The sequence below is a fragment of the Paroedura picta genome, chromosome 6 (assembly GCF_049243985.1).
Source record: "Paroedura picta isolate Pp20150507F chromosome 6, Ppicta_v3.0, whole genome shotgun sequence".
Classification (NCBI taxonomy): domain Eukaryota; kingdom Metazoa; phylum Chordata; class Lepidosauria; order Squamata; family Gekkonidae; genus Paroedura; species Paroedura picta.
In genome coordinates, this window is record NC_135374.1 from 26,078,029 (window position 1) to 26,097,632 (window position 19,604).

General features: G+C 44.0%; 1 protein-coding gene across 3 annotated transcripts in view; it reads left to right on the top strand.

The window, feature by feature from the left end:
- Positions 1 to 19,604, top strand: part of LOC143839614 (uncharacterized) — a 77,455-nt gene that overhangs the window by 14,161 nt on the left and 43,690 nt on the right. Inside the window, exon 3 of one of the 3 annotated variants that reach the window (XR_013231785.1) lies at positions 790 to 941. The exons of 1 other annotated variant lie outside the window; for it this stretch is intronic. Coding sequence is in view for 1 of the 2 variants with exons in the window: in XM_077341850.1 (XP_077197965.1) it covers positions 8,121 to 8,199 (79 nt within the window). In the remaining variant the exon portion in view is untranslated. Of the gene's footprint in view, positions 1 to 789; positions 942 to 8,120; positions 8,200 to 19,604 lie in introns of those variants that run through there. One more of the 3 variants, XM_077341850.1, reaches the window with a different exon arrangement.

The window sequence follows — 19,604 nt, forward strand, 5'->3', positions numbered from 1 at the left end:
GTTGAGAGAAATTAGGGGCTTCTCCTTTAAGGCAAGTGTGTCACATGACCAGGTGTAGCCTATTAGAGGTTCTCTACCATGGAGCTTTCTTTCCCAGTCTGGATATTGAGGATTAACAGCAATCTGAGATATCGTACAATAAAGGTAGGGTCACTCCGGATCAATCCTTCTTGCTGCAGAAGGAAAATTTAAATCGCCCAAAATCCAAATGGAAATTGCATTCTGTGTAGAGGGCAGGGACTGAATCGATCTGGGGTTGGAATAAAAGCTCCGTGCAGTTTACACCCTGGAAACAATAAATAGCAAACCATACATATTTTGAGTACTTAGATCTCCTTGAATTAATAACAACTGGTCTTCTGACAACAGAGATCTGTGCCTCTGGAGAAAGTGGCTGCTTTAGAAGGTGGATTCTATGGCATTATACCCAGCTAAGGTCTTTTCCTAAATGCCACAAATCTCCAAGAGCTGGCAACCTTCGCCCATACACTTGGGTCAACAGCATGAATGGCAATTTTATTTTTACAGAGTCTCATTCTTTGTTTTCAAATGGCTCAATAACTTGAATGCTCAGAGCTAGTTATGATCATTTATATCAGACTTATTAATATGAAGAACAATAATGTTATAAAGCACGCTTAATAAAAACATTCTCTTTGTTACTTTCCTTCATTAGTACATGCAATTTAAATGGCATGAGTACATGCAATTTAAATGGCTGCATATTCTTTCTAGTTTGCCACTTTTGCCTGTTTTCTCTCTATAATTTTTCCTTTTTGTGAATATCAGTTGCAAACAAATAAAAGTGAGAATTACCATCATCATCAAATACTGACTGCATCTCCAGTATACTACAGAAAGACAAGAGGTGACAACGAAAAAGATACAAGCTTGCCAAACACCATCTCAGGAGACTAAAGCTAAATTACCAATATTCTGAACTGAACCATTAAAATAATAATGGATTTCCACCAGCTTTTCAAATTTTGAAATATGCGTTAGATTAATTTATTTTCTATTATTATATTCACATATTAGAAATTCAGCTTTGGACCCGTTTCCCTGAGGCTCATGTGGAGAATGGAAGACATAATCAAATTACACAAAACAAGAAGAATGAAGCATGAGAAACCTTTATTCTCTGAGTCATAACGTTTTAAAAATGTTTACATTTTTTATTTTGCTTTGGGGACTTATAGTAATTGAAATTTATTCCTGCTTTATTTTTGTGATTCTTCAACAGTTCTAATTTCTGTACCCAGAACACTGTCCTCTCCTACTTTTAAAAACAGGCTTTTAGACTCTTGATCCGTGGCTTAAAGAAAAGACAACTGAAAATCCTAAGAGAGAGCCAGTGTGGTGTGGTGAGAGACTGTAATCTGCAGAGCGGGGTTAAGAGCGGCAGTCTGTAATCTGGAGAACTGGGTCTGATTTCCCACTCCTCCATAAGAAGCCTGACCTTGAAAAACCACAGTTCCGTCAGCCCCACCTAACTCACAAGGGGAGAAGGAAAAAAGGTGATTATAAGCTGCTTTGAGACTTGTTAGGATAGAGAAAAACAAGGTATGAAAGTGAACTCTTCTCTGCTTTAGCTATTAATCACCTAAAAACCTGAAGGACTGATTTATAAGGATCACAGATTCATAGGGTAACATAAAAAACATGGCATTATGACAATATAACAAGGTAGCTTGTCAAGGAGGTACACTGATGGAACCTGCCAGGTAGCATAATTTAATATACAAACCGAGACATGAAAAAGTTAACGTACACACTAAAGCTAGCTTGCTTGTATCTCACTTTTACAGGATTTTTCATTGCCATTTTTTTTCAACTAAGGAGAAAAGCAACATGTAATGTTCAGTGCCAATGTTGACTTTTATTCTTTACAAAATATACACGAGTTAGTTTTTTATGCTACCCTTTATGAATTGAGCTCAGGATAGCATGCATGGTCTCTTCCCTTCATTTTATCCTCACAACATTTAGAGGAGGAAAGTTAGGGTGACTGACCCAGATTACCTAGACCAGGCTTTCCTGACAGCCCTGGAGGGGTTTCTGAAATCAGTGGGAGTTAATTAATTGTTTATATATTTATTAAACTCATTAAACATTTATTGCGTGAAATGACCATACATGGTCATGTCTAACTGCTCCCCTCTCCCCAAATGGCCATTGATAGGCCTGGAGAGGGTGGGAAGGATTGGTGCCCCATGTGGTTGTGGACACAGCTATGCTTCCCAAACATATTCTGCATGAATGCATCACTTTTGGGGTTTCTTGAACCCCAAAGAATGCTTCAATGGTTTCTCAACAGTAAAGTCAGTTGAGAAAGGCTGACTTAGACGGATCCATGACACAATGAGGATTTTAACATGGCTCTTGTCCAGCATTCTTATGACTGCACTATGTGATTACAAAGGATATAAACCAAACTTTTTAAACCACTCCTCATTTTTCTGCTTAATACACACTTTTTGTATATTAGGTTCGCTGGCAATGAAGGATGGGTTATTAGCTAGATCTTGTTGGCGTTCTAAGTCAGTTAATCTCTGCTTAACGGTTTCTATGGCCTGATCTTATCCCATACTCAGTAGGTGCTCAGCAGAGAACCCCAAGAGTGCAATTTTAGTTCTCACATTTTGTTGCCATAAAGAACAATAGCCAAAATAGAAGACACTGGAAGCATGAATTAGCCGAATGCAGCATAGTAAGTTGACGCACAAGTCTTCAATACAATATCTGGTTAATAGTTCCCAATGCTTTGTCAAGGGATTCTACAAACATATATGTATTAGTTTGACATGTATTTGTCTATAGTCTAAAAGAAGCGTGCTGAAAGAATTTATAATGCGTCTAAATGGAGGAGGAAGAATCTCCTTGTCGATTTTAGGATGAGTGTAAAACACTTAAGTTCTTGAAAATTTAAGAAAAATAAAATCAGCTATTGAAATATAGGATAATGCCCGAACCTCATTCACAACAGTCTAAATTATATTGCTGACCTTAAAAGTAGGATCAGAAGGTAATTTTTATATGCCTGAATATTGCTGCAGTGCCTCTGCCCTGTAATCCTCTCTATTAAGTAAAACAATGTCTCCCCATTTATCAGCAAGTATATCCTCACCTTCATAAAAGTATTGAATCAGTTTTCTATCATGAATACTAATATTATGATGTACCATAGGAAAGTTATGTTCTAACTAGTAATCAAGCCCGCTGTAAGATAAATACAGCGCGCGCTAGGCAAGGATACTCACAGTCGAATAAATAAATAGGTTGATTGGAATAAATAAATCTCCCCATCTGAGCACACTGCAAATAAATGTGAAACTCCCCCCCCCCCCCAGAAAACTTGGTTGGTCTTAAAGGTGCCCTTGGGCTCTAAATTAGTTCTGCTGCTTCTGAGCACCTTGATTGCCCACTGGAACCTATCTGCATGGTCAGCAGGGCAGGGATGGGCCAAACAATGCACCTATTAAGACCCCAGGCGAATATCCCTAAAATGATCTGAATACTTTTAAGTCCTGATAAACGCTAAGAGTCATGAGTAGATAAGACTGCAGCAGCCCTGAAAGCAAATAAAAGGAACTTGGTTGAAATTAAACTCCCGAGCTAAGTGAACCAAGGCAATAGGAGGCTGCATGGAGAAAGGGCCAGGTGAAGATCAATTCTGGCCGGCAGACGCGACATTATTCATAGACGAACGCGAAGGGCGACCGAGGGTTTGTTTCCCGGGGAGAAAAAGATCGGGGAGTTCGAAGCGTGCCACTAAAAACAACGACCATAATAAAAAGAATCCTATCCTTCCCCCCCCTCCCAACGGTGCATGGATGCGGGAAAGGGGGTGGGGGGTGGGCTTGGATTCTCAGGCTTCTAGTCGTCGCTGAGAAATTCAGGAGAAAGTTGAATTGGGGGCTTTTGCAGGGCACGGAGCTTCCAGGGGGGTCAGTGGCCTTCTCCTCTTCCATGGGGGGGGGGGCGGGGCGGAAGGCAGCGTCCCTTTCCGCGGCTCCTGACTCCCGCCCTGGGGTCCAACATCAAGGAAGGAGGAGAATGAAAGAAAGAAGGAGCACTGGGGGAAGAGGGAGGCAGGCAGGTGGAGGAAAAAACCCACGGATTTCCAGAGCGTAGCCAAGCGGGGCGAGAAACGCTGCTCCGGCTGCACGGAGATTTGCAGGGAACAGCTCTGGGCTGGGTCGGCAGGAAGCCCGCACTTGATGCTGCTGCCGGGGAGTCCCTGACATTCGAGGGTGGGTGGCTGGTGTTGTTAGTTTTTTGCGGGGGGGGGGGGGGTTTGCAATGATCCGCTTCCCTGGCAAGCTGCTCGAGAGGCGAGGCTCTTTTGGATCCAGCTCCTTCCTGCTCCCTTTGGCGAGGCGAGCAAGCGGCGGGGAAGGTGAGCGCGGAGGGGAGGCCAGTGGGCAGGGCATTGTTGTTATGGGGCTCCGTGCTGGGGCTATAGTGTGGCAGCTCCGCCGGGCGCTGGCTTCCCTCCCCCGCTGGCCCACCACTGTTTACCTTGCAGGGGATTGGGGAGGGGGCCCACCGCGCTCGTGGGTGGGGCTTGTTGGAAAAGCCGAAGGGAGGAAGGGAGCCCCTGGAGCACGACTGCCGGGGGCTCCCTCGGGCATTGGCCTGACGCACAGCTTCTGACCCCGGTGGGAATCCAAGATGGCAGCCCGGCATCTCCCCCCTGAGTGAGGCTGCTCGGCGACACCAGGGCGGCAGCTGTGGCCAAACCCGGAAGTACGTGTTTGCTTGCGGCTTCAGCAGCTGGGGCGGTCGCTCTCCAGATAGCGGGCTGTCATCCGCCGGGGGACACCATTGAGGCAACGGGCGAGCTGCAGGGGAAGTAACAGAAGGTGGCGCTGGAATATTTTAAGGTATCGGCTCACGCCGATAGCGCCGCTGTGCTTCCCGCGAGGAGTGTTCCGCCTCCGTGGCGAAGGACCGTTCTTGGGGCAGTTTCCTCTAGGAAGGAAGGGCCGCGTGGTCAGGTCTCAGCAAGCAGCTGAGCAGCGGCAGTACGTCAGCACCCGGTGCGCCTCTCACGTCGTCAGGCCGGCTCCCGAGGAAGCTTCCGGCAGCCGCACAGAGCTCCCTAGCCGGGGCTCCCTGGTCTGTTGGTCAGGAGCGTGGGGGGAACGGATCGGAAGACAGCGTTGTGGCGGGCTGACGCATCAGGAGGCGCTTCGCGCCTCCCAACGCTTGAGGCCGCCGGGCAGGGAGCCCCCGGTAGCCGCGCTCTGCGCGGCTGCCGGGGGCTCCCTCGTGCGGCGGCCTGATGCGGTGAGAGGCGCTTCGCGCCTCTCGCCGCATCAGGCCGCCGGGAAGGGAGTCCTCGGCAGCCGCGCTCCGCGCGACTGCCGGGGGCTCCCTTGGGCGGCAGCCTGACGCTGCGAGAGGCGCGAAGCGCCTCTCGCCGTGTCAGGCTGGGAGCAACTGCGAGCCGCGCTGCGCACGGCTCGCAGTTGCTGGGGCTGGGAATCAGAGGGACCAATCGGCAGGCGCTTCGCGCCTGCCGATTGGTCTCTCCGATTGTCTGTCATGAGGAAGGGTCCAATTCGGACCCTTCCTCATCCCGGACACATCCCGCCTCAGAACGTCTTACAGCTTTATTTAGTCCGTGGCGCCGCCCGCGGCGCCACGGGCGGTGTTAAGATGATTTCACCTCTTTAAGTGCAAGTCTTCGGAAAACATTAATTTTAGAAAACAGAGACAGAGAAATACATACCAATCTATCATCCGTTATGTTACATTATGTTACAATCAACTATTCAAATCTATTATTTCAAATAAGAGCCAGCTTGGTGTGGTGGTTAAGAGTGCCGATTTCTAATCTGGCAAGCCAGGTTTGATTCCCCGCTCCCCCACATGCAGCTAGCTGGGTGACCACAGCACTGATAAAGCTGTTCTGACCAGGTAGTAATATCAGGGCTCTCTCAGCCTCACCTACCTCACACGGTGTCTGTTGTGGGGAGAGGAAAGGGAAGGCAATTGTAAGCTGAGACTCCTTCTGGTAGAGAAAAGTGGCATATAAGAACCAACTCTTATTCTTCACATGAAAAATATAATGAGAATTTATGGGCCTTATAGGGTATTGTTAAAAATGTACTTGTAAGGGCTGAATGAGGGCTAGCATATGTAGTGAGAAAAGAAACCAATATCCCTGTTAAATCCTGGGGATTCCATTGTTTTGAGTGTTGTAATAACTTGCAATCTCAGCAATTTCTCTCTCCTTTGTTCTTGAAGTTCCTTTGTAATAAAAAAAAGCTATTTTGGGGTCACTAATTGAATGTCCTTGAAGGTTAAAGTGTCCTCCTACAAGTTTTTCAGTCTTGTAATTCTTGATGTCAGATTTGTGTCCATTTATCCTTTACAGATGTTTGACCTGTTGTTTGCCCTATGTAGAGAATGGGAGAACATTGTTATCGTGGCTACTGTTGTAGACAGAATTCTGAACTTGAGGGTCTTTTAAATTAAATCTAACAGAGGTCTTTTGTAGTCATATCAGTATACATGAATTTGTCCCACTTTTTCATTACAATTTTCTTTGAGGTACATTAGACTGAGGGACAATGACTAGTCCAAGGTGTTCCCAGTCAAAGAGTAATACTAACTATAGCACATAGTCTCACAGACTTTCCCATGTTCTTATCTGGGATAGAAATAATTCTGTATCCTTTTAAAACGTATTTATCACACAGAACCTATTCAGCACAGAACTGTAAATTCTCATTCACATTGGTTTTAATGTTTAATCTGTAAAGCATGTTGTAATAGATGGATGCCAAAAATTAAACTGCTGGAATGTGGCAAAAATTATTGAGCTTTTACACGATATGTAGGAGTCAGAGTTGACTCTATAGTTCAGCCTTATAATCTACTGGAATTCAAGAGCCTTGTGATTTGCTATAAATACAAAAGATGAGTTACAGAATAGACACACAATCCTTACTTTTTGTTGATAATGCTCTCACAGTTTTGCTCAGTTCACATGACCCTAGTAAGTATAATTGTTGGAATGTAAGTACCATTTAGTCATCCAGTCATGAAACTATTTTATTGTGCTCTAGATCAAAGGCATCAATGTTGAAAAAAATGCATGCCAGATATCTATGCCCAAAATCTGCTATTTAGTCTCTGAAGCAGATCAGAGGAGCCTTTTGAGACCTTTTCAATAACTACATGCTTCATTCTCCCCCTTTTCCTGCCCACACTTATGAAATCGCTATTCACTATGAGCGGAGAGAACTCAGTTTAAACAAAATAGTTGGATCAGACTCATGAAAAAGACCCCTCCACACACAGTAATTTCTAAAACAAAACCAAAGACCTTAAATAGTCATATCTTCAAAAGTTCATTATTTTATTCTAGAATTAGACAGAATCTTAAAAGGGTTTTTTTTTAAAGGATGCAGTTACAAGTAGATGTGTACTTATTGGTAATGCTAGAAGGAGCAACCTTAGCTGTTCTCAGTGTCAACTGTGGATAAATTCAGATCCAGCAAAGGGAAATTCATAGAATCATCGAATCATAGAGTTGGAAAGGGCCATACAGGCCATCTAGTCCAACCCCCTGCTCAACGCAGGATCAGCCCTAACCATCCTAAAGCATCCAAGAAAAGTGCGTATCCAACCTTTACTTGAAGACTGCCAGTGAGAGGGAGCTCACCACCTCCTTAGGCAGCCTATTCCACTGCTGAACTACTCTGACTGTGAAATTTTTTTTCCTGATATCTAGCCTATATCGTTGTACTTGTAGTTTAAACCCATTACTGCATGTCCTTTCCTCTGCAGCCAGTGGGAACAGCATCCTGCCCTCCTCCAAGTGACAACCTTTCAAATACTTAAAGAGGGCTATCAAATACTCTGGTTTCTCTTCAGATCGCATAAATCTTTCAAATTCTCAGTGATACATCACAGATGTCAGTTTCACAAACCTACTCTGTCTAATGGGCAAGTAACAAAAGTAGATTTAAAGCAGTGATGTGCTTACTACCATAAATGAGAAGGCAGGAACAGGGACCAAGAGAACTTTAGCAGTCTGCAAGAAAAGAAGGGGGGATGCTCACTCTTTCCTAGCTTGAAACATTTTTTTGTGCTCACAATTACAGCCGAGGGACATGTACAAGCAGGTTGCCGATGATTTCTTTAGAAGCTGCAGTTGGAATATCTCAGAACAACTGGTTCCAGGTAACCAAAGGGATATGGGAGCTTTGCAGTTGGGTGACGAAAGTTACTGCATGTCTTCTATTCTTAGCCAAGGCTATTTCTGTCCTACATAAGAGAATAACACCTGTCTACTGAACCTATGGAAGAGAAGGGGACCTTCTGGTTATCCTCAGATGTGTCTGGCAAGCTTACAGGGTGTCTACCACTGTAGCCTTATCCCTATGTATCTTGCACAATTCAGAGAGATGCTATTTATTTTTATTAGTGTATTTAGTACTGCAGCTTCTTCCCAAAAATGTCTATGAATCTTTACCAAGGATTTCAAATAATTATCAGTGTGAGAAAGCAAGACAACACTTCTAGGCACATCCTCATATTATTTCTGCAATCTCTTCTGGACTATGTGCACACATTATATAGATTAAGGCTCTTCCAGAGATTAGTAGCCAGGGAAGGTTTTGTCTCTTTCTCTTTTTAAAGTTCAAAAAGTCATTTTATGTCTAAAATAACAGCAAGGCTTCATCTGAACAAGGTAAACAGATTTTCACTCTCGTTTTCAGTAATAATTTCATCAGAGACAAAACTGAAGATATGATTTTTAGATATGCATAAACTTGTTTGAACTGTTATAAATTAGAGTGTTACCTTCAGTTATGGTTGCTATTGTTATTGTTACATTGTTGTAGTCCTTTTATATATCAAGTTATGCAGAAACAAAGTTTTATCTATTCTTTATGTTCCATGTGAACTGCCCTGAGCCTCAGGGGAGGGGGTATCTAAACAAACAAACAAACAAACAAATAACGAATTACAGACCCTTCCTCACATACCTAGATTATTTTCCTTGTAAATGAACTTCAACAATCTCTATATTAATCAGGTCCTACAATGCAAAGAGGGCCCCTTGTGGCACAGGGTGGTAAGGCAGCAGATATGCTGTCTGAAGCTGTCTGTCCATGAGGTTGGGAGTTCAATCCCAGCAGCTGGCTCAAGGTTGACTCAGCCTTCCATCCTTCCGAGGTCGGTAAAATGAGTACCCAGCTTCCTGGGGGGTAAACGGTAATGATTGGGGAAGGCACTGGCAAGGCCACCCTGTATTGAGTCTGCCATGAAAACGCTGGAGGGCATCACCCCAAGGGTCAGACATGACCCAGTGCTTGCACAGGGGATATCTTTACCTTTACTTTTACAATGCAATGAATACCACCTATATACAGTATCATAAGTGAAAATAAGCTTATTATACAATTATATATCAAACTATGCCAAACTATATTGGTAACAGCTATCCTATGAAAGCCAGTGTGGAGTGGCAGTTAAGAGCTTCAGAGTACAGTCTGCAAGACCCAGGTGCAAATATATATCTTGTTGTGAAAATTCATGCAAGGTCAAGTTAAGAGAAGCAGTCTTAGCGAGAGGCTGGGGATTAAAATGCTACGAAGCCATTCCCTTCCACCCCTCCCTTTGACTTCTTTCTCCTTGCCATCTCCTTGGTCACAGGAAAAAGTATGAGATTCTCCTTTGTTCCAGAGAATATGAACTCACAAAACAGCTGTAAGAGAGGTTCTTGCTTGTGTAACTGACTCAGTTAAGAGACTATTAGCTCCCGCTGCCTGGTTACAAAATGTCAGCGCTCTGATTTTGTCTCTCTCTGGACTTTATTTATTTCTTAGGGTCAAGGCAATATGATGAGCTCAACCTGTCCCTCTTTTGCAGCAATTGTGGATCTGGGGGGATGGGCATACCCAACAATTTAGCAGCATAGTGTACAGATTAAATATTGAACTATTGCATAGACCCATCCCCCAGGTTCATATTCCCTCTCTTCCATGAGGCTCATGCAAGGGTAACCTTGAACCAACCACTCTCTCTCTCTCTCTATGACTGTTTACGCACTGGAAACTTCACTGCCCCAGCCTCTGTGCGTGAGCACAAATTGGGAGTGGATGAGGTGCACCGCACCAAATGCTCCCCCGTGTGGGTGCAGGAAGAGATGGGGCAACCCGCCACGACTAAAACTCTAGCCTGCAGGCTGGCATGAAACCTCCAGTGTGTAAACAGTCTATGTACCCTATATTATACGGCTGTTGTAAGGATAAAATGGGGATGCCCTTAGCTCCTGGGAGGAATGGTAAGAAAAAATATACTAAAAAAAGTAATTGCCTGAGATAATCCTACTGTTGCTGATGCTTGCATTTTTTCTTCTTTTGGTCTATTTTAATTATCTGTTTGACCAGCATCGCTTCTAGTTTTACTGAGTTTTATTTATTTATTCACTTATTTACTTACTTATTTAAACATTTATATTCCATCTTTCCTCTTGGTTCATGGTGGCTTACAATAAAGTTTAAACATCCCCAGCTAAAACCAAAGACAGAATAACAGGTCCCTTTAAAGATGCCTGCAATTCAAACCTGCATAAAAGCCTGGGAAACAACATAATTGAACTTTGCAACTAGTGTTCTTTTTTACACCATTATTGCCATCATTTATAATTGTTTTTTCCATACATTCTTATTTCTTAACGTATTATTGTTTTTATTTGATTATGAGATGCTTTCAGCAGATGTCTAAAGAGGCAGCTAAGACACAAACTATATAAGTAATTAATCAATTTGCTATGGGTGGAATAGGATGTGCTATAATTATGAGCAGTTTTTTGTGGATAATATGTTTTATATATCCAGGACTTAAGTAATATGTTCTCAAAACCCCCCCCAACATAGATTTGGGAATGTCCACTGCTTTTGATCCCACAAAGTAGAAAGTCTTGGCAACATCCGGCGAAGACTACCAAGAATTGGAACAAATGTGTTTTCCTCAATGCATAGTGAAATCTAGATTTGGGTGCTCAATAGCAGTCTCTTCAATGGAAACCCATGTAATGGATACACTTCTACAAACTGTTTTTAGCTAGTGCAGTTTCCCCTTATGTTTTCAAAATGTATACTATTCAAGAATCCTTCTTTGGAACACAGACTTTGCCTCTCTGGAGCATTCAATGTAAATACATGCATAATACACAGAAAGATGGTAGCAAGCATGAGTTTTGAGGAGCTCTGGCTGTGTAAAAGTGTCTTCCTATCACTAGGTGTTTATTTATTTATTTATTTATTTATTTATTTATTTATTTATTTATTTATGATGTATTAAATCATCTTTCTCCAATAAAGGAAGAAACCTACAGTGATACATTAAGACCATCTATTAAAAGACATGAAAAGCATAACCAGGTTACCACAGTCTTCATCAAAAAATTTTAAACCAGCAGTTTTAAATGCTTTATAAAATAATTCTGTCATTTCTGAATGTAGGAGCTTTTCTTGGCATACCCCAGACCACTTCACCACATGGGGGCAAAGGAATGGGCAGTAACTGTCCTGCCATGCATACAAGAGGGAATAAACAAGCATTGGTTCAAGGAGCAAGCTGCTGCATAAACAAGTACACTGGGAGAAATGGTCCTGCAAGTCCATGAGCTCTGGGCCAGAAAGGATTTTAAAAATAAGCACCAGCCCCTTTAATTGACTCATTAAAAAAATTCAATGATAGCAGTTTTCCACTGGGTCTATAGTTTAATTAATAGAATTCTGATCAGAGTGGGCATTAAGGATGTCTGCAGCAAATGCAGATGTGTTTCTTCTTGTCATGCTGGGGAAGTAGAAACCAATTTACTTGAAACGTAATTTTCTGCCTATGCAATGACAAGGAATTCCATTGGGAGGTCCACTTTAAGAACAGTTGTGTTATATACTAAGAATAAAAAGGACTGTAATTGGCTGTCCAGAGATTTCATCTAAACTTATTTCTGAAAATATATTAATGGAATAGGCTCTTCAGGCTAAGTACTAAAGAAAGTTTTCTAGTTATGAACAATGCATAATTAAGAAATGTAATTCATGGTTCACTCCCATTTCAGGTTAGGGAGATAAATGGGATGACTAGAACACAAACTGTTAGACAAAACCAGCACATACAAACAGATTAATTCTGCAGTTATGATTTGCTGGAATGTTCTCATCACATCAGATTTTAGCTAGCATGGTATAGTGGTTAAGAGCAGCAGCTCCTAATCTGAGGAACCGAATTTGATTTTCCCCTTCTCCACATGCACCCAGCTGGATGACCTTTGGCTCATCATAGCCCTGATAATGCTGTTCTCACAGAACAGTCCTGTCAGGGTTCTCTCAGCCTCACCTACCTTACAGGGTGTCTGTTGTGGGGAGAGGAAGGGAAGGTGATTGTAAGCTGTTTTGAGACTCCTTCTGGTACAGAAAAGTGGAATATAAGAACCAACTCTTCTTCTAAATATAGACTCCGGATTTGCACCTGGCATTCTGCATCTGGGTTTTTTTCCGGTAAGTGGTCAGGACTGCAATCCCAGTATGTGTTTTGCATTTTCTTAGAAGAGTGGGCAATCTCGCCTCCCATCATGCCTCCCCCTTTTATTTGGACTAAGCACAGTCAATAACACACTTGCACCATAACACAATCAAAAATGTTTTTACATTGAAATCACCCACCCACCCCCATCATCAATTTCCATGGCACTCGAATCACCCAAGCAAGAGGGGGGTTCTTGTGTTGATGTGCACTCAGTCTCAATGGGGACTCCATAAAGACAAAGCATGTTGGCCGCCATTACATGACTGTTTTTCAGCACAAAACTTATAAAGTGCCCTGTTGCACCTTAATCATAAAGTGGGCTTAGATGATAGAGGAGGAGACTGGGGAGTTGTGGGGGGGGGGTGTGGTATCCTCGTTTTTGACTTTTAACTTTCTGGAGCATCCCCAGTTAGTGGGTGCTATAGTTAGTGCAAGTTCACTTTGTAATGTGATTATGATGAAAAAAAAATTTTTTTTTAAATGGAGGGGAGGGTGGGAGGAAAGACCAAAGGTAGGAAGAGTTGATGGAGAAGGAAGCAGACTTGAATCCTGAGATTCCTCAATGGATAATTACAAATTCCTTCCCAGGGGAGGGAGAGAAATCACATTTTCAAAGGATTCTCAAATCATGTGGCAAACAGAGATTGTATTCAGATCTGCACCTTTAGAACCTGATTTCTATGTGAAAGGTTTGTTATTCCACAGGACTAGGGAGACATTTGCACCATTTTTTGCAGCTGCAGAAACAATCATAGTAACAATCAGAAAAACTTTAAAGATGTGGAAACTGAAATGTGCAAATAAATGTTGAATAGAACAGAGATGCCATATTTTCATGCTGTTTTAAATAGTTAAATCTTTATTTAATTCCACATATATACAATTCAGATGACCCTTGCTCAATGCATTAGAAAACAGCAGAGAGATGGCAGAAAATCTGGCCTTCCTTAGGAAGAAAATGAAATATCAAAGGTTTAAAACACACACACACACACACACACAAACAACTCTTGAACAGGAGGGAAAGACTGGATGAGAAATCAAATGAGAGAGCAAGAGAGGGTGGGCAGAGAGAGAAGAAACCTTGGTCCAATATTGGATCAAAAGGAAACTTTCACCGGCCATGGAATAAAAAGTGCTCCAAATCTGGTATCTATCAAAGAAAACAAGCAAAACAACCTATACAGGTTCAAAATGTCCTATTACTTTAATAAAGTTTTAGCTTTTTTTTAAAAAAAGAAACCCAATAAATTGAAAGGAAATCAGTTTGGGCCAGATTTTGTATAACATAACAGATATTGCTAAGTTTTTGTTAATGAGTTGATTTCCTTTCCTTCTGTTCACATAGCCTAAAGGAAAGATCCATTTCTCAAACAAAGATTATGACAAGCAACAATGAATTTCATTATCAGGCTGTCTCAAAGACAGCGCTGTTGACAGATGTTGGCATCCAAACAATCAGAAAAATTGTTTTGACATTTATTCCTATTGAGGGGCTTACATTATCACTAATTCATCCACCTTGAATCTTTTTATTCCTGAATGCTGATGCCACCTCATGATCAATCCTTCCCTCAACTTTAAAATTATTTTTATTTCACATGCCATCCACACATCTCTGACAACTAGCTTGTCACCTAAGCTTGTCTCATTTGGAAATGTCTTGGCAGTGTATTCATAATTAATATAACAAAAGAGATTCACTTTTTCAAAAAGCTGAACAATTACTCAACTGGGTTTAAGCATATTCAAATTGTATTATCCTAGTCTGAATTGATCTTTTCAGAAAAATCTAGTACATGTCTCACTGAGTTCTATGGGATTAACTATAAAGCCAATGATGCAACAGTCCCTATTTTATGATCTTGTCCTTGGTAAAATTCCATCTTGCCTCTATAAAGACAAAAGTAAATTCTAAACAGGAAGAAGGGGATTTCCACACCCTTGAAAAATAGGGATATACTTACCTTTCATTCTTGTTATATTCTGGCCCCTCCATATGACGTCACCAACATGCAGTGTCTGAGCAGTAAACGGCCAGCTAAATCCTCCATTTTAAAGTGTTAGTTGGTGAATCCCAAAAAGTGGATTCACCAACCTATGTAGAACTATCAAATGGAGAGCAACCAGCAGCCCACAAGCCAAAGAAAGTTATGGCAGTGAAGAAGCCCTATCCCTGCCTCTAATATCCCGTTCTCGCACCCGCCTCCCTCTCCCTTATCCCGGGGACAGGAAGGGTTTTTTTTAAAGCTAACTGCCTGGAACACTGAATAGGCATACAAGCATGCAGGCAAAGCCAAAAAATCCCCCCCCCCCAAGTTGTAGTACAAGGCATGCATCTCTAAGCTTCCTCCCCCCAATCAGGAATGAGATTCATTTTTACAAGCAAGACTCGTGATTCCAAAAGAAGTGGCAATAAAGAAGCACTATGCATCTATGCATAGGCATTTCAACGGATAAGTATTGAATTTTTTAAAAAAATTAGCGGGCATCGTGGGCTCCTTAAAGCATGGAGAAAGGGGATTGGCTGCCTGGCTTGGTTGACAGGTGGAAGACAGTTGTGTATAAACCATGTTGCTTTCTTCTGCCATTTCAAGCAGGCATGTAGAGGGGAAGAAGAGCAAAATGGTGGCAGAGAAGAGCAAGGCATCAAAAAGGTGAGGGGCCAGGAGGCGTGATTATATTTAGCACCCCCTCAAAGCAGTCTCAAAGCTGCTTATATTCGCCTTCCATTTCTCTCACCACAGCAGACACCCTGTGAGGTAGGTGAGGCTGAGAGAGCCCTGATATTACTGCTTGGTCAGAACAGCTTTATCAGTGCTGTGGTGAGCCCAAGGTCATCCAGCCGGCTGCATGTGGCGGAGTGAGGAATCTAACCTCGCTTGCCAGATTAGAAGTCCGTGCTCCTTACCACTACACCAAGCTGGAGTGGTTGTTCTTTTATTGTTTGTTCAAAGACAAAAACCCTCTTGCTTGTATACACTGGTACAAACAGGGAGGTAGGACTCAGCAAATGCTATGCTCCTCTCTCCCCAGTGACAATCAGTGTGGTTATGGGGAGCATGAAAATAGAGGGAAATGTTTTTTCTTGCTCATACAGACAATTATGACAGGGAGCATCTACAACACAGTCTTTATGTAAGCAACAGTACAAGAGACAGACAGCCTAACAGCCACAGGAAATCAGTGATGAGGTGGGATTGAGATCTCTCAGCCTCTTTTATATTCTGTAAAAACAGATGTGGAGGAGAGGGGAGCTCTTTTCCCTTGCACTGTTTCCCTCCTAAAGCTTCTATCCCCCCCCCCCCAGCAGAGAAAAAAAGGCAAACACTTTAATAGTTTCATCTTGTGCAAAATTTCTCCAATATGAATCTGTTGGCTTATTCTGCAGTAATTTTGTTATTGTATCACACTGATAGTTAGAATCATAGAGCTGAAAGAAACCTCCAGGGTCATCTAGTCCAACCCCCTACACAATGCAGGAACTCACAACTATCTGCTGACCGACAGTGACCTCAATTTCATGCCCAAATGATCGCCCCCCCACATCAAAAATCTCCAGAATCCAGCCTGGACTGGAGGAAATTCACCTACCATCCCACATTGGTGATCAGCAATTCCCTGGGTATGCAAGGAAGGGCCACAAGAGACAAACACTGGCATAATTAATGAAAGCAAGGGCCGAACTAGATGTGATGGGTCAGAGAATCCTCATGTTTTGGGAACATACTTGAACTGATTTGTTTAAACACACAAGGTTCTCCCACCCTCACACTTGCCCTCCCCCCCTCCATTTCCTACTCCAAGTAATTTTTTTTAATGGCGTGGTCCATATTGCGTGACCTACATTGTCAAAGGTGAAATAAAATCTTTAATGTGTCCACGGTCTTTGGGGCTGAGGCAGACAAAACAAGGCCCTTTTCTGTTTTCTGGAGATGGGAAATGAGGTGGGGAATGGGAAGGGGGGGCAGGTGATTGGGCTGCCTTCTCCCGATCATACAGGGGTCTTAGCAGCTTGTTTTAAAGCCAACCATTTACACAAAATGTCTTTTTGGCTTCAGTTACCTCTCCAGGCTTCTCACAACTTGGGCAGGCAAGCACAGTCCCGTTCGCATTTCCTGGAGGTGGGAAGTGAGCTGGGAAAGGGGTGTGTGTGTGATCTGGCTGCCTTCTTCCGATCATGCAGGTGTCAATGTGCTCTGTTTTAAAGCCAACCATTAGCACAAAATGTATTCTTTGGCTCCAGGGACCATTGTTCAGCATCTCAAAAATCCACCCAGACAGAAATAAACTGCGAAAGAACACAAATTTCAAAGGGGGGGGGGATGCTGTATTGTTCTGGTGTTTCTCCATAGCAATGCAGTGGTGTTTTTATTAAAAATGTATCTGTGTTGTGGCATTACCGCATAGCAACACGGAAGTGGCTTTTAAAAATAATAATTTCAGAGCAGGGGGTTGGAGTTTCAGTTCACAAGAGAACTGCTGTGCTGTGATTGGTGGCTTGCTGTGAGTGACAAGCCAGGCGGAAAAAAACCAACCCGTGAAGAGGGCTGCAAACGTGAGATTTACCATCCCACCTTTGCAAGCAGGAAGCCACTTGTGTTTTACCTGCCTGTGCGGAAATGGACTATACTTTCCTGCCATGCTGATAAAATGGGAACTTTCTTTTGTCTGAACAGTACACCAGTGGTCCCCAACCTTTTTGAGGCTGGGGACCGGTGGCAGCAGGGAGGGCGATTGCCCGGCTGCGCATGCGCTGCTGAAATCGCACATGCACAATTTTGGCCGTGCATGGTGCATATGCGCATGCGTGGCCCACCCGCACATGCGCAATGCACGTGCGCAGTCCTGCTTCCCTCTCCCCCCTCCCACAGTAAGTAGCTTCCCGGGCCGCAACCTTGCGGCCTGGGAAGTTTTTTACTGCGGGGGGAGGGAGCCACGGCCCAGTGCCAGGGCCTTCACGGCCCAGCGGTTGAGGACCACTACAGTACAACTCTTAAGAATTTGAACAGACAGGGATTTACAGGGGGGAATTCATTTCCCAATTCCTATCTATGCCAATAAAAAAGATTAAAACAATAAATTTGTAATAAAGAGGATAAAGAACAAATAAAAAATAAGTAAAATAAAGAGGACTGGAAAATGTAAAGCTCAAACAAACTCCTCATAAAAACAGTTGCAAACCTTTAATAGAAAAGTGAGAACTTAACCACCTGCCTTTTTCTGGTTTAATACCTGAACCGGTGTAGTGGGCATACATTTTTCTGGCTTGTTTTCCCCCCTTGCTTGAAAACCAAATGGCAGACACTTGTTTCACCGATTGTGATTTTTACAAAGGCTGTTTCATGCAATGAAAAGAGGGTGTTTCCCCCTGTCCGCCCCCCGCCCCCCCCCCTTTTAGCGAGGCTGCCTCCAACGGGCAAACCTTTAGGAACCCTCCAACCGTTATCAGAAAGAGGGAAGGAAGCCCGAAAAGGCGGCGATGAAAGTTGGGTGGAGCTCAAGAAAGGGGCAATAATAGTAACGGACGTGACACAAACAAGGCCGCATGACAGGAAAGCAAGCCCCACGGCCCCAGCTTTGGGTCTTGACAGGTCTGCGGACAAGAGGCGGAGGCTGCTCCTCCGCCCAGGCTCCCTCAGTCGCCAGCGCCCCGGCTGGCCTCTCTAAACACAAAATAAACGCTGAAGCGCCTTTCCCTCAGAGGGAGCGCGCCCACGGGAGCGTGCTCGGATGGCCGCGCCTTCGCGGGGCGCTCGGAGCGTGTCCTCGGCCAGCGCCCACAAAGACGAGAGCGCGCGCGCGCGCCCCGCCCTTTCTCCACCGCCATCGCCGCCTCCCTCCCCACGCAAAGTGCGCGCGGACTACTGCGCTGACGTAGGAGGGGTGTGCGTGCTTTTGGGACGGGCACTCGCCGTTCAGCTTACGAGGTTGTGGCGCCATCTGGCGTCCCGCATCACCTTTCCTTCCCCCGCCCTTCTTGCTTGGCGTGCGCGCGCTTGCCCGCGAAGGGCGGCGGTGGGGCCGGCGGCAGTTCAGCGCGCGCTCCTCGCTAACTTCCACGCATGCCTGCTTCCATGTCACGCGGGTAGGGGCGGAGCAGCGATGGAGGAAAGATGCTCGAGGGGAGAGGTGACGTTTCGGGGGAGGGGAAGACGGCGGAGCGGGGTTGACCTTGGTGCTTTCTCCCAGGGGCTTGAAAGGCTCCTGCGGAATTGTTAAGGGCGAGGAAGAGCGGGAGGTGACCTGAGGCGACCCGGGGCGTGCACGAAAGAGGTTGCAGAGAGCAGAGTTGGACCAAAGCAAAATGCAGCCTCAGTTCCGAGTCATGGAAAATGAGAGGTCTGGGCGGTTAAATTCTGTGATCGCTTCAAAGGGCTCTTTGTAGGAAAAGCAGCCAACAGCTGTAAATAAAGCCTGTTTCTGCAAACCTCATTGTAACGTGCTGCCAGGTTTTGATGGTTTTCTAAGTTTAAAATAAAATAAAAGAATTTTGCGTTTTTAAAATAAGGTGCAGATGACTAAAGGGTTTGGGGACTTGTGAGTCAAAATGCTCTCTTCCTGCGTTAGGGGAAGGGCAACGGTTTATGGCAGGGGTAGTCAACCTGTGGTCCTCCAGATGTTCATGGACTACAATTCCCATGAGCCCCTGCCAGCAAACACTGGCAGGGGCTCATGGGAATTGTAGCCCATGAATATCTGGAGGACCACAGGTTGACTACCTCTGGTTTATGGGACTATGAAATATTCTTGACTGGGGAAGGGGCCAAGGGGGGGAAGCAGTCTGCTTAAGAAGAGCAGAGGTTTGTCTCTTGGTATGTCTACATATATGGGAGTCCCTTGAGATGTGAGAAGTTAAGCCTATTTTTTTTAAATCAATATTCTTAGGCAAAAGCAGTAGGGGCAGTGAGACAAAATATGAGATGAGCTATCCAGTTATATTCCAGTACTGGGGAATCTCCTGTCCTTAGACATTTTGGATGAGTTGATAAAAGCTTTACTTTGGGGGCTGTGGTCCCTAATAACTATGGTATGAAGTG